At 36.4% G+C, this 15,590-nt stretch overlaps 1 protein-coding gene across 3 annotated transcripts in view; it reads right to left on the minus strand.

Moving 5' to 3' along the window:
- The window catches only part of Mark1 (microtubule affinity regulating kinase 1), a 96,383-nt gene that overhangs the window by 22,236 nt on the left and 58,557 nt on the right, over nucleotides 1–15,590 (minus strand). For all 3 annotated transcript variants that reach the window (XM_042682222.1, XM_042682221.1, XM_042682220.1), the window contains exons 7-10: nucleotides 14,276–14,332; nucleotides 9,060–9,296; nucleotides 8,854–8,973; nucleotides 75–174 (exon numbers count right to left, since the gene is read on the minus strand). In XM_042682222.1, the coding sequence (XP_042538156.1) occupies nucleotides 75–174; nucleotides 8,854–8,973; nucleotides 9,060–9,296; nucleotides 14,276–14,332 (514 nt within the window). The remainder of the gene's footprint in view (nucleotides 1–74; nucleotides 175–8,853; nucleotides 8,974–9,059; nucleotides 9,297–14,275; nucleotides 14,333–15,590) is intronic.

Here is a 15,590-nt window from a genome sequence, read left to right on the forward strand (position 1 = left end):
TTATTTGCCTATTTCATTTATTTTTATTTTTTGATAGCCTATGGTAGTGTCTCTTATAATATTTAAATACTTACCTATTCTTTTGGTGTCATTGAAATCTGGTTCAGGTTCCGTATATGGCTTTAGTTCTTCCTCTTCATGACCAACATTCATCCATCGATCCTTCATTATTTGCTAGAAAATAAACACTAAATTATGTTTGGTAAATCACAGCAGTCAGCATCTTAATATTTTAGTAAATATGAAATTTACTGTTTTGGTCAACAAGAATCATGGGATATTCTCCAATATCTAATTTGATGTGAGACTGTGGAACACACATACTGGGATTGTCATCCATTACTCACCCAAGAAATGACTCACTATAAGCTTTACCCCTATTCCTTTAAAAGAAATATTTCAAATGGGCAAATTTTAATGTAAGAAAGTACTGATCCTAACCTTTAGTTTGTATTTTTACATTTAAGATCAATGAAAAAGATTGTATCACTGGTCTTCTATCAAACACATGTTGGTATTTAAAAGTCACCACTTACTAAAGATAATTTAGAATACAGGAGGGAAAAGCAGTCCAGAATCACATGGAGTTTTAAGTCACAAGATAATAATGGTCTAGAGATCTGTCTTACAATAGTGCTCATATAATTAATCATACTATAATATGCATTTACATAATATAATATGCATATAAATTGTTAAGAAGATAAATTTATGCTATTTTTTTAACCAAAGGACACAAGAGCAACCTTGTGGGAAAATTACCATATTCACAGATTCATAATCAGACAATGGAAAACTAAAAGATGGGAAATTATCATTTATATGATAAAAATTCAGAACTTAAAGAGACATATACTCAAATAATTGTAAAAATAATTAAAAATCCTTTTATAATATAGAATTTTAGGTTTTTATTCTACGTATTGTATATTCTATGTTTTCTTTTTCAAGTGCTACAAAATACAATTCTCCAGCTCTAGGATTTAGTTTACTAATTAGGAAAATAACTATCTTTCATATACATATCTTTTGAAGACTGACTTCTTGCCTAACCATGTATCTTCCCCTTATTTACTCATAGTCACCCAAAGTCAGGCCCCAGAAAACAAACGCTCTAGAACAGATCTCAGACAACTGGGAGTATAAGAATACTATTATACAGAATAGATGATTTTTCTAAAGGTTTTGGTCATATGATACATATTTAAAGTTTATAGAAAATACACATATTTAAAACATGATTGTGTTAACATGTAGCTCTTAAAAGATTACCACTAACTTTGTTTCTAATAATACTACTGAACATGATCATTTAAGTTTGTTATTCAACTAATTAAATAAAAGCAAACCCACTACAATTTTTCAAATAATAGCACTAACATGTCAGTCTTTAGTGATTCCTCATCAATTAGGAAAAGAAATCAAGAATTCTGGGGAGGTGTCACACCAGGAGGAAAACTATGGTGAAAGCAGGGTAGACAATTTCCCCGAATTAAGATCTCTTCTATTCTTCATCTCTTTTCTTTCAAAAAAGTATGTCTAACAGAAGCTTAGAGTCAGGCACTATCAATTACAAAAAGAAAAAATGATTGTTGGCAGAATTTCCTAGTTTGAAAGGTAACACAATATTCTCCCCCTTTATCTGTAGTTTCATTTTCCACAGTCAACCATAGTCTGGAAATAATAAATGGAAAATTCCAGAAACAAATAATTCCTGTTTTAAATTGTGTGCCTTTCGGAGTGTTACTTGGACACAAACACTAGCATTCCACCACAGTTAATCTAATAACCTAGATAGCTAAGTGACTAACCAATGGGTAGTGAATACAATAAGGATACACTGGACGAAAAAGTGACCCCTATCATCTGAGGATGAAATAGAACTGTTTGAGACTCACCAGAATGTGCTTTCCATAGCCTCTTGGGGACAAATAAAGAAGTTTGACAGTGACCTGGAGCTACCTCTCTAAACCTATGTCATTCTCCTCCCCCCATCTCATCAGGTAGGTATCATATTACCCCATGTCAGCACAAGAAAAAGTGTGAACAAAATATAATTCTGAGATAAAGAGACAGCTATACAGACATGATCTGTATAGCTTTTCCTATGGTATATTGTTATAATTATTCTTATTTATTATTAATAGCTGTTAATCTCTTACTTGGCACAATTTATAAATTAAGTTTATCATGGGTATGCATGGATGGGGAAAAATAGAATATATAGGCTTTGATGCTCTTTGAAGTTCTAGGCATCAAGAGCTCTCGGAATGTATCCCCTGAGGAGACAATTATACATAGCAATACATAATGAACTACTTAAGGATAGTCACTGGGTACACGCAATGTCTCCCAGAACTTTCTAGGCTCTAATCTATTAAGCCTATTTGCTCTAGCACCTTTGTCCACTTCTATAGCTAGACTGCACAAGCACAGCTAGGGAAAGCATCTAGGGCTAGTAGTTCAAGTGCTATTTCAAAAATGAAAACCTTGGGGCTAGGAAGGTGGCTCAGTAGTAGAGCGCTTGCCTTGCATGCATGAGGCCCTGGGTTCGATTCCTCAGCACCATATAAGCAAAAAGAAAAAAGCCGGGAGTGGCGCTGTAGCTCAAGTGGTAGAGTGCTAGCCTTGAGCTGAAGAGCTGAGGGACAGTGCCCAGGCCCAGAGTTCAGGCCCCACGACCGGACCCCCAAAAAAAAAGAAAAAGAAAAAGATGTGTCATCGACTCTGAGTCTCAAACTTCTTTTAAAAGGTAGAATAGAGCTGGGCTGGGAGCACCTGCTTAAAAATATAAAATAATGGGGCTGGGAAGGTGGTTCAGTGGTAGAGCGCTTGCCTTGCATGCATGAGGCCCTGGGTTCAATTCCTCGGCACCACATAAGCAGAAAAAGCTGGAAGTGGCACTGTAGCTCAAGTGGTAGAGCACTAGCCTTGAGCTGAAGAGCTGAGGGACAGCGCCCAGACCCAGAGTTCAGGCCTCACAACTGGACTCCCCCCCCAAAAAATGAAAACCTTTATACATATAAATCTGCTACAAATCTAACCTCTTACCCACACATCAACACAAACAAACAAACCTAACTCAACTTTTATCAACATGTGAGTGTTCAATGAAGGCCTCTGTAGTTTTGCTGTTATAATAAATGACACTGCGCAAAGAAAAATAACAGACATAAGCTAGTTACAAATACTTGTGGTTCTTCAATCTAGACCAATCCTTAGTGATACCTTCAAGTTTAATTAAGACCACAATGTTCATAATTAATAACTAATGAAATAAGGTTTATAAATAATGAAAAAAATTAGGCTCAAGAAGAAAAAATGTGAACAAAAGAGGAATTGGAAAGGAGACAAAATAACTTGAAGACTCAGTGAGAACACATGTAAAGAGGCTCTCAGCAAAGCCAGCAGGATGTGTGGCTCCTGCAAGTTCAGTATGACTAGAGAGAAGTGTGTGAAAGGGAAGCAGAGCAAGGCTGAGGTAATATACTAACAGAAACCAAACCACAAAGGTTCCCTTTATGGAAAGGGTGAGTTTCAAAGGATACAATTTTGAATGGTCTCTGGTGAATATAGGGAAAGTAGACTAGAGAGGTTCAAGGCTAAAGGAACAGAAATCAACTGAGAGGTTTCAGCTGAAATCTAAGAGAAAAATGACACCCTGAGCTAAAGGGAGGTAGGAGTAACATAAAAATGACAATTTCAGACTCTGCCATTCAAAACTTAACACAAACCATGACTGTAAAAAGGAGGAGAAATGAGAAAGAACGCCTAAGGTTCTGGTCCAGGAAGATGAATAGGCGTTAGTACTTTTCACTGAGAAATCAAGCTTCGGAACAAAAAAGGACTTGGTGTGGGGGAGTAAACAGCTGGATCTGTTTTAACAAGTTGTTTGAGGCACTATGGGATACCCAAATAGTCATGTTCTGTAAAACACTCTGATAATCTGTTCAGATGTTCAAGAGAAGTGTGGGTTCAGGACCAACATTTGCAAATCACTGGACTTTTCAGAAGGAATGGCCAGTGAGAAGGTACAGAAGAGGACTCGATCATTTAAGGGTTAGAAGAAACACGACATGTCCACATGGCCAAATATGATGGTCTCTAGCAAAGAAAGATGACTCTACTAAGGGCAGTTTCAGTGGGCTGATGGCATTAGGAACTAGAAGGCAGTGGGTATAACAGCAAATGGGTAGCCAAGGGATTGCTGAGAGGCAGTATGGTCTGTTTCAAAAGGGTTAAACAAGAAGTTAGCAATGGAAGGGGATGATTTCAGAGTTGATGGATGCACTTTCTGTCCTAAGTGGAAGATATATAATGTTTCCATAATGTAATTTTTTGTTTACCTGTTATCACTATCTCTACCATCAAACTATAAACCTAAACAAAGACTGGTTAAAAACTGATTTGTTAATCTTACAAATCTAGACTCCTAAAAGAACTAACACTGAAGTTCTTGATACCTATTAGTAGACAGAATGTATAAACCTTTTCTGAATCACTTCTTTGCCCTTCCTCTGTGTTCCCATGGAACTCTGTTATATCATACTGCTATGGTCAGTGACTCCTACACTTCCTCATTTATTATGGTTAGTTATGTACAGGTTTGTCTCCATTGTCTTAAAAGTCATAGAGGTCAAAGACTGTCTTGTACCACCTTTTTCAGCACAAATGCTTTCTGTTTCTGAATAGGGTATTTTAAAAAAAAAGCTGCTGTAGGAGTCCAGGATAAGAGAGAATGCAGGGATTTAGCAGCAAAACATCTTAGAAAGCTGTTAAAATGGTAGGAGGAAGAACAAGATTGGCCTGGACATTTAGAAATGGAAAAGAAAATGGAGTATCATTCTCAGTATCATCTGATATTGAAGAAAAGGATGTTAATACAAGAGGGTTCTGAAGAATTTTAACTCAGGTGACTGGCAAAATAGAGATTCTATGAATTAAGAAACATAGGTTCAAGACCAAACTTAATAGTTGTAATACAGGCCATTAAAAGAGAAACACAGAACACCCAAATTTCCTGATGTTTCTCAATGTATGTTTATATGGTACTCTTAACAGGAAAAAGTATATACTTGAATCAATATCTAAAATATATACGAACACTGAGAAGTGGTATAGCTTTTACTGAATATACAATATCCAACTATTGCTGCTATTGACACCAAGTATTTAAACTCATAAAGAACAATTAGCAGTGTGGACTGGAGGTGTGTAGGAAGGAGTCATAAGGAGGAGAATGTAAACTGATTCTGGAGATATGATTACTGTTTGGATTGGTAGAAAGTAAAGGCAGAGGGAAGGGGGAACAAGCAGTGGGGAGATGCTGTTCTGTGACTTGGAACAAAGATAACGTTCAAAGAAAGAGTGAAAGATAAGGTTTGTTAATCTTCAGCTGATCAACCTAATAACCTTCATCTGACAGGCAACAGAGAAATGATACATTTTATTAACAAGAAAGATAAACAACATTTTAGTAATGGTACTGAGTAAAGAGTTAGACACACAAACAGAACACTGGCCTGAGCCTTATTCAGAATCAGCTGTGAGGCAAGCTCAGCCAGGAAACATGGAGATGTAGAGAGGAGGAAAGGGCAACCATGAGCAATACCGCTTGGCCTTACTGTCTCAGTATTCTAGTAACTGGGAATTCAAGAGTTTACTTGGCAGCTTATGTAACAACAATTGCATTTCAAAGATGAATAAAAATAATCTGAGAGCTGGGTGTGGTAGTTGCTACCTGTAACCACAGCACTTAGGAGACAGAAGCAGGAAGACTGTGAGTTTGAAGCCAGCCTGGGCTACTCAGCAAGACTGTCAAACCAAGGTCTGTGGACAGTAGAACACTTACCTAGAATGTATAAGGCCCTGGGTTCTATCCCCAATACTATAAAAATGAATGAATGAATAAACAAATACCAGAGAACAGATGGGAAAGGTGAAAGTGAAAAAGAATATAAATAAAGCAATTATAACAAACTATGTTACTACCGTAGTTAGCACTCTAGAACTTAATATATGCAATACTGCATCAAGCTGAAGGGAAAAGGAACATTAAAAAGCTGTGGGTCATCTTTTGGTAAGGATAACAGCCATCAGACTATAGTACAATAGTTCCAATCTATCCAGATTGGATTTACTATAGATTTACTAAAGATTTATCTCAGTAGGAAAAATAAACTACACTACACTATTTCTAAGAAGAGCAATGAAACAACTCAAATGTGCAGTATAGCTTAATCATAACATGATATGTCCTCCATGAAGAATGACACAGCTATGGAAAGGAAAGACTTCATTCCTATGCAAAGGCAAAAAGTACAAGCCAAAAATGTTACCAGATACATAGTTATGTTTCAACACCCAAAAATAAGTATTTTGAAAGCCACTGTTTTTAAATACTTTATAGCTTTCTTCATTATAAATTTAACAGTAATGTTGGTGTGAGTAATAAAAATAAAGACCATCTAATATAATTTCTGAAGACATTGCTATTTAAAGAGAGTTTCTTAAGGTTGATGTACTAAATTCTTTTTAAAAATATGATGTCTGATTTCACTGGAAAGTTGTTTTTGGAAACTGTGAAGGAGACCAACCTTTGTATAGTGAAAGCTGAAATATTATGATAATATTTCCAATGTTAATTGAAGGTTCTGAGCTGAAAATTTTAATTCAGATAAATTGGAACAGGAGGTCTTCAAGAATTACTCAAATATATCAACCTGAACTTCTAGATATCAGATGGTTTTTAAATATCGAATCATTTTTGGTTTTGCAATTACAGTATACATAAATTGTATAAAATAATAATGGTTTCAGTGTGACAAAGTTAAATATTTTAATAACAGTAATTTGGCATTTAAATTCATGTCAAACTACTCAAATACCTTAATCTTCAGTGTTCTAATGTTAAAGATGAAAGATAAATATTTGGCAATTATAAAGTAGTCAACTTTTTTTTTTTTTTTGGTCTGTTGTAGGGCTTGAACTCTGAGCCTGGTGCTGTCCCTTACCTCTTCAGCTCAAGGCTAGTGCTCTACCACTTGAGCCACAGGGCCACTTCCAGCTTTTTCTGTTTATGTGGTACTGAGGAATTGAACCCAGAGACTCATGCATGAGAGGCACTGAGCCATTTTTCCAGCCCTAAAGCAGTCATCTTTAAGACAGAAGCGTATCTGTTCTGCCCAGAGAAATTTGTATATGTTCTCTCAAAATAATTTTTGTATGTGCCTTTTAATCTGTCTAAACTGCTTCAACTAAGTGAACCTCAAATAGGTTCCGAGGATGAAAATGGGTAACAAAGGCTGGGAAGTTAGCTCAGTGGTACAGCGCTTGCCTTGCATGCATGAGGCCCTGGGTTCCATTCCTCAGCACCACATAAGCAAAAAGAAAAAAAAAGCTGGAAGTGGTGCTGTGGCTCAAGTGGTAGAGTGCTAGCCTTGAGCTGAAGAGCTGAGGGACAGCGCCCAGGCCAGAGTTCAGGCCCCACGACCAGACCCACCCCCCCCCCCAAAAAAAAAAGAAAGAAAAGGAAAATGGATAACAAAGCAGAAAAGTAGAGATTTATCTTCTTTAAAGTTCTAGGCCTTTAGAAGTGAGAGTTAATGATATCAACTACTTAAATGTTTCACATTTTTCTATGATAGTTGAAAGTAAGCTTAGAAAAGCAGTGACAGAAAAATGAGATTTTTTCCTTCAGATGTAAAATATTATTAACATATCCTTTTCCCCTAAAAGAAAAAAAACCCCACAAGTCTTAAAATGAGAACTAATCACATTTAAACAATAATAATTCAGTTTAAAAGTACTTGATAATTGATCCACTGATACAAAGCATTTGTAATAATTTCCCAGTGGAAGTCACCATCCCTTAGCTTCCATCAAAACATATTGCATCTCTTAGTGAAAAGTATTTGTGGAAATAAAATTACAAAGCCCAAACTAACCTGAGAGCTCTGTACACAGGGATGGCTCACTATAAGGCTGGCTGCCTCCTAACCAGCATGGAGTCCGTGCCAGAAAGCCCCATTGCTACACTAAAAAAGTACAGTTTAAATGAGGTTAATTCTCTGAATTTTCTACTCTTCCAAATTAAGGTAAATAAAAAAAAAGACAAAAAGCACAAGTGAGTAATGCATGCTGAATCACTGAAATTTCTTAGTATAGCCAAAACATCACTCTCAAAAACAGACAAGCAGAATACTTAAGAAACAAGTTATCCTAATTGTAGTGCCTGAAGGAAAAAAAATTGGGCATTGTGATTACATGAACTTCTGCTATTATTATGCCCTAACATATTTAGTACAATAGTAAATATGGAACAGTATGTAGGCAAGGTACATAAGTCTGTTAAGAAATGAAAATATCTATTTCCAAACTGATCTACTTTAAACATTCTGTAAATTTTCTGTACTGAGAGGTTTCTATTAAAATTTTTGTTATCAGATCATAACTTAAGATATAGTCATGAAATATTCAACAGACTAGAATTTTTGCAGTCGCTTTTCTTTGTCCTTGAAATATGTGTTGAGTCCTTACTAAAATCAGTGTTTTGTTTCCAACAATGTAGTTTCTGATACAGGCTATGTTTTCCTCTTCTGTAACTCAAAGTCAACTTTATCCCAATTTTTATGTTGTTTTAATTTTAAAACCATGGAGAAAAAAGTCCTTAGGGAAACCTCCTATGACAAATTTTGAATAAAGTATCATGCTATTTTTATCACTTTCATATACAAGGCAAATTAGATAAGGTAGCACATTTCCCAAGAACAAAATGGGAAACCAGTGCTTTTCAAGTTCTAGAATATTATAATTACTAAACTTTGAATCTGTAGTACAAAAGAAACTACTTACTTCCAAGCTGCCTCTCTTTATTGGATTCAACACTAACAATTTCTTCAGAAGATTTTCACAGTCTGTGGACATATAGAAGGGAATACGATACTTCCCCCTTAAGACTCGCTCCCGTAGTTCCTTAAAAAAAGAAAGAAAGCACTTATAATTACCTTTTGAAATGACTGCATCTGGGGCTAAAATATGACATAAAATTTAGTTGATACCTTCAAATTCTGGCCGTCAAAAGGCAAGGAACCACTGACTAATGTATAGAGAATGACGCCAAGACTCCACACATCCACTTCTGGCCCATCATACTTCTTTCCTTGGAAAAGCTCAGGAGCAGCGTAAGGTGGGCTTCCACAAAATGTGTCCAATTTGTTCCCAACTGTGAATTCATTACTAAAACCAAAGTCAGCAATTTTAATATTCATATCAGCATCAAGAAGAAGGTTTTCAGCCTAAGAGGAAAATAATAAAAAGGACAATGTAAAAAGAATACATAAAATAAAAATCTTTGCTGAACTAGCTTCAGATCTCAAACTTACATATTTACTGCCTTTCATTATTAAATGTAGTATGACATTTAGTAGCCTACAATGGTATTTCAGTGCATTATCGTACAATATCTATATTAAACTGAATTTTAATACTAGAAAAGTTGTCATTTGTAAGTACATATACAACTATTTAAAACAGGTTATCTAAAACCCATTGAATTCCAGTTATTTTAAACCTTTTTTTAAAACCCTTTTTTCCTTCATGGTAGGAAACACACTGGAACTATACCTTAATAGGACCTAATCTAAAGAACAACCCTATTCTACTTTGAACTAAACCAAGTTTTCACTTGGAGGACCTCTATTTTAATAGCATCCTTAAAAGGCTCAGGATATATTTAAAATGACTATCTAGATTCTGTAACTATTTTGTTCATTCTTCTTTTTGTTTCGTTTTTAGTACTCAGGGCCTTATACTTGTACTTGGCAGGTAGGAGCTCTACCACTTCAGTTCATCTCCAGACTTTTATTTGCTTTCATTATTTTTCAAGTAACGTCTTGCTTTTCAGAAGGCAGACCTAAACTATGCTTTTATTTAGGCTTCCAGCTTATCTGGTATTATAGGTATTCTGTGTCACCAGACTCATCTTTTTTTGTTGTTATTATAAAGGTAATGCACAGAGGGATTACAATTACATGAGTCCGGTAGTGAGTACATTTTCTTTCATACAGTGTCTTCCCTTCCCTAATTCTCTTCTAGTCCTCTTCCTGTCTACACCCATGAGTTGTACAGTTAGTTCACTTTCATCAGTCTCCAGTGAGCTCCACTACTGCACATTTTTGCCATTTGTCCCTAGAGTTGTGTGTCCTCCCCACTCTCCTGAAGATATGCATGTGAATACACCATTAACATCAGAGATCTGAGCTTGGCTACCTCACTTAACATGATTTGTTCTAGTTCCATCCAGTTCCCTGCAAGTGACATAATTTTATTCTCCCTAATGGTTGTGTAAAATTCTATTGTATATAAGTACCACAATTTTTGGATTCACTAATTTATTTTAGGGCCTCTGTGCTGTTTGCATATCTTTGCTATTGTGAATAGTGCAGCAATGAACATGGATGGGCAGGTGTCTTTATAATATCCTGGCTTGTGATGTTCTGGGTATATGCCCAGGAGTAGTATGGCTGGTTCATAAGGAAGGTCTACGTTTAGTTTTTTGAGGAACCTCCAGACTGCAGTCCAGAGTTGTTAAACTAGTTTATACTCTCACCAACAGTACAGTAGGGTTCCTTTCCCCCCACATCTCTGCCAATATTTATTGTTGTTTGAAATCAAAATATGGCCAATCTAACTGGGGTGAGATGGAAATTCAGAGTTCTTCTGATTTGCATTTCCTTTATGGCCAGGGCATGATAAGCATTTCCTCATGTGTTTCTTTGCCATTCTTCTTCTTCTTCTTTTTTTTTGCCAGTCCTGGTGCTTGTTAACTCAGGGCCTAGGCACTGTCCCTGAGCTTCTTTTGCTCAAGGCTAGCACTCTACCACTTGAGCCACAGCACCACTTCCGGCTTTTTCTGTGTATATGGTACTGAGGAATTGAACACAGGGCTAGTGCATGTTAGGCAAGCACTCTACCATGATACCACCTTCCCAGCCCCATCTTTGCCATTTTTATCTCTTCTGAGAAGTCTTTCCTTAGCTCCCTTGCCCATAATTAGTGATTGGTTTATTACCTTTGCTCACTCAGCAATTTTCTTGGCTGAAATGGGTTCTTACAAACTTTTTGCTTGGGCTAACCCCAAATTTATGATCCTCCTGACTGCTGCTTTCTGAGTAGCTAGGATTATAGGTGTGAGCTACCATGACAGGTTTTTTTCCATCTCTTCTAGAATGTTTCCTTAACAAAGTGCTAAGTGAAACAAAACAAAGCAGAATAATAAAAGTTATTGGCCACCCTGTAAGTCCTGGTAGGACTCTAGCTCAACAAAATAAAAACAAAGTGATATAATTTATTACATAACTACCATAAAAGTATGAAAATTTTGGAGATTTTTATGAGATCATAACATTTATGGACTATATGATAAAAAAGATTATCTGAAATAATGGTCTGATCATTGTAAGTTTCTGAGTCCATGTTTCTGAGCTGTGTATCAGTTTCCTAGAGCTGTCTGGATGGAGATCAAAGTACTCATATAGCCTCAGTAAAAGAGAACTGCATGAGGTACTGAGGTCTCCTTCTAGGAGTCTAGGCAAAATTTTCTCTATCAAACTAGAAGAAAATGTGTTAGTGGAACATGATCTTTTGGTAGATCATGTGTGAAATGCAATGACAAATCAGGGACCAGAACACAGAAGCAGGTGATAATCCTCCTCTTTCTTCTTGGTAGAAGTTATATTTTTCCCTTAAAATATCTGAACTGGGAGCTGGGAGCTCACACCTGTAATCTTAGGTACTCAGGATTCTGAAATCTTGAGGGCTGTGACTCAAAGCCATCAGGGCAGGAAAGTCTGTGAGACTCTGATCTCCAATTAACCACCAGAACATTGGAAGTGGCACTATGGCTCAAAGTGGTAGAGCACTAGCCTTGAGCAAAAAAGCTCAGGGACATTAACCAGGCCCTGAGTTCAAATCCCAGGACTGACCAAAAAAATCAATCTGAGAGTGGAAATTGAGAAATGAAAACATTTGGGACTGTAGAAAATCTGGTAAGCCCAGAAAAATGTAGCTAAAACATATGAGGAGATTTCTAACAACTATTAAGGATAGTATATTTAAATATAATCCAAATCAGTGCTAATAATTAATAAAGGTGATGGAGAAAAAAAAGAGAAAAAGAGACTCCTAGTAATCCCTGTCTGTCACCTTGTATTAGTATCAATTCAAAATGGATCAAAGATCTGAATGTAAGACTTGAAACCATGAAACTACTACAGGAAGGAGTAGCAGACACCTTAGACCTTATCAACATAGGCAAGAACTTCCTAAGTAGAATTCCAAGGGCTCAGCAAATAGGAGACAGAATTGACAAATGAGACTGAATCTAGCTAAAAGGTTTCTGAATAACGGGATAAGATCTTTGCCAGCTATATATCTGACAAGGGCCTAATATCTAGAATATACAAAGAACTCAAGAAACTAAACCCCCAAAGAGTCAGTAACCCAACCAATAAATGGATGAAAAAGCTAAATACTTTCAGAAGAAGTAAAAAATGGCCAATAAATACATGACAAAATGTTCAATATCCTTGGCCGTAGAGGAAATGCAAATCAAAACAATACTAAGAGTCTATCTCACCCCAGTAAGAATGTCCATCTTCCAGAACACAAACAAATGCTGCCAGAAACTTGAGAACCCTATTACATTGGTGATGGGAAAGCAAACTAGTACCGACACTATGGAAGGCAGTTTAGAGACTGATCAAAAATCTAAACACAGAGCTAGGCTATATCTATTCTTGGGTATTTATCAAACTATTACAAGTTGGGATACAGTAAAGACACTTGCACAAGAATGCACACTGCTTTATTATTCACCAAACCAAGATATCCAAACAGCCTAGATGCCCTATAACAGATGAATGGATCAAGATATATATGTGTATATGTGTGGGTGTGGATGTGTGTATGCACACAATGGAATTTTTCATTTTCAGGGAAATGGATAGACTTGGAAAATTTTTATGTTACGTGAAGTCAGGTTCAGAGAGACAAAAGGGGCATGGCTTCTCTCATATATGTTAGATCTAAATTAAAAACATAAATGAGACCATATACAAGGTTATATGTGTGTGTGTGTGACAGTCTAAAGTATGGTAGTCACAGGAGAGGATTGCAATAGATTAACTCCTAAAGTAACTTATAATTAAAAAAATGAATACCAGGAAGCTGAAATTTGTATTGTCTGCATGAGAGGAGGCCAAAAAGAGGCTAGGAAGATGAATGGAGAGAGGAAGAGTGAGCAAATATAATTATAATATTCTATGCCCATATGTGAAAATGGAATCAGGTAACCTAAGGGGATGAGTGGGGTTGGAAGAGATGGGGGAGGATGAGAGAAAGGGTGACCATGATCAAGATGCACTGTAACCATAAAATTATATGCTGAACTGAACTGAAACCCCTCTATACAACTATTTAAAGAAAATAAAAATAAATACATAAATAAAAGTTCAGTAAAGAATAATGCAAATTAGATTTGGGTAGAACAGAAAGGCAAGGGAAAAAGACAGAAATGCTTAGGCAGGGAATTACTATCTTCAATTTTTTTCAACTCTTTTGACAACCATCTCCTAACTAGTATATATATCTTTTACTGATCAATACGCCAGTGTATACTAATCACAATTCTTTTTTTTTTTTGGGTCTGGTCGTGGGGCCTGAACTCTGGGCCTGGGCGCTGTCCCTCAGCTCTTCAGCTCAAGGCTAGCGCTGTACCACTTGAGCCACAGTGCCACTTCCAGCTTTTTTCTTTTTTCTTATGTGGTGCTGAGGAATCGAACCCAGGGCCTCAGGCATGCAAGACAAGTGCTCTACCACTGAGCCACCTTCCCAGCCCCTAATCACAATTCTTTAACATTTATTAAAAACATTTTGGGTTTTAATGTAGAGAATTAACACTGGCTCTTATATCAGACAAACATGGATTACATCAACTTTGCCTCTTTCTGAAAAGAACCTTGGGCATTTTTAGTTAGGGAAAATGTCCCACAGTTAACTACTTAAAAAAGCTAATAGTAAATCAAATCCTCTATTATTTAGTGCTAGATAAGTTCATGTCCATATTTTCTCCATTTGCTCTGAAAATATTACCTGTTGTAAAGATGCTGTAAGAATGAAATAAAAACTATCTCAGTGCCTGAAACAGTTAGGTAATCAAATAGCTCTAATTTCATTATTAGATACTTTAATAATCATGATTTTGTCAACACCTTACCTTAAGATCACGATGAACAATGCATTTTTGATGACAATACTGTACAGCTGACACAATCTAAAATAAATATTTAGATAAGAATCAAAATTATTTTATAGTTAAAAACATTCTGATTTTTCCACAATTATTACCTCTAATTTAGAAAACCTAAATCAGATTCAAAGTAATACTTGGTAACTTCATCATTCCTCTAGTTCAGAAAACTATACATATATTCAAGTGATGAAAACTGTGCTCATCAAACTATGAGAAATAGATGATAAACAATTATGTAATTCTTACATAAATACAGATATGGAAAGAATCTGACAGCAGATGATAAAGAGCCATTATATATTTAAGATTACATCTGATAAAAGCTGGGTGCCAGTGGCTCACAAATCTAATCCTAGCTATTCAGGAAGCTGAGATCTGAGGATCACAGTTTGAAGTCACCCTAGGCAGGGAAGTTCATGAGACTTATCTTCAATTAACCACCAAAAAAAGCTGGAAGTAGAGTTGTGGCTCAAAGTGCTAGAGAGCCAGACTTGAGCAAAAAGCTTAGGGACATTACCCAGGCCTTGAGTTCAAGCTCCAGGACAGTTTGTGCATGGCGACGTGCATGCGTGCATGTGCGCATGCACGCACACACACACACGCGCGCACACACACACACATAGAGTATTATGTATAAGATGGGAAGGTGGCTCAGTGGTAGATGCTTGCCTTGCATGCCTGAGGCCCTGGGTTCTATTCCTCAGCACCACATAAGCAAAAAGAAAAAAGCCATAAGTGGCACTGTGGCTCAAGTGGTAGAACGCTAGCCTTGAGCTGAAAAGCTGAGGGACAGTGCCCAGGCCCAGAGTTCAGGCCCCACGACCGGACCCCTCCCCCCCCCCCGAAAAAAAGAGGATGACCATTTTAATGTATAGAAGCCCATTCAATTACAGATGCAATTAAAAATAAAAATATGTTTGAATGTTAGATGTTGGTTAATTATTTATAAATGGAGACTAAAATGAAATTTTTCAAAGTTTTTAAATTATGTGAATTAATAGTAACAGGCAAGATAAAAGAACTTTAAAGTGAAACTATTTCAGTATTAGGAAATTATTCTGGTGTATATTAAAATGGTTCAAAGACAGAGAAGAAATGAGTTCAAAACAAATCATCAACACACAATGAGGAACATATAATTCAACCAAATTCAACAATCCAAGTCAGTTAACAAGAAAATGTGTTTTGGTTGCTAAAGGAGCACAAACGGATCCTGCCCTTAAGAGCTTAAAATCTAATTGCAGAGAAAACCTGTATGCGAAAACTATAATACAAGACA

Source organism: Dipodomys spectabilis, unplaced genomic scaffold, assembly GCF_019054845.1.
Source record: "Dipodomys spectabilis isolate Male_0828 unplaced genomic scaffold, ASM1905484v1 ptg000069l, whole genome shotgun sequence".
In the NCBI taxonomy this organism is placed as follows: domain Eukaryota; kingdom Metazoa; phylum Chordata; class Mammalia; order Rodentia; family Heteromyidae; genus Dipodomys; species Dipodomys spectabilis.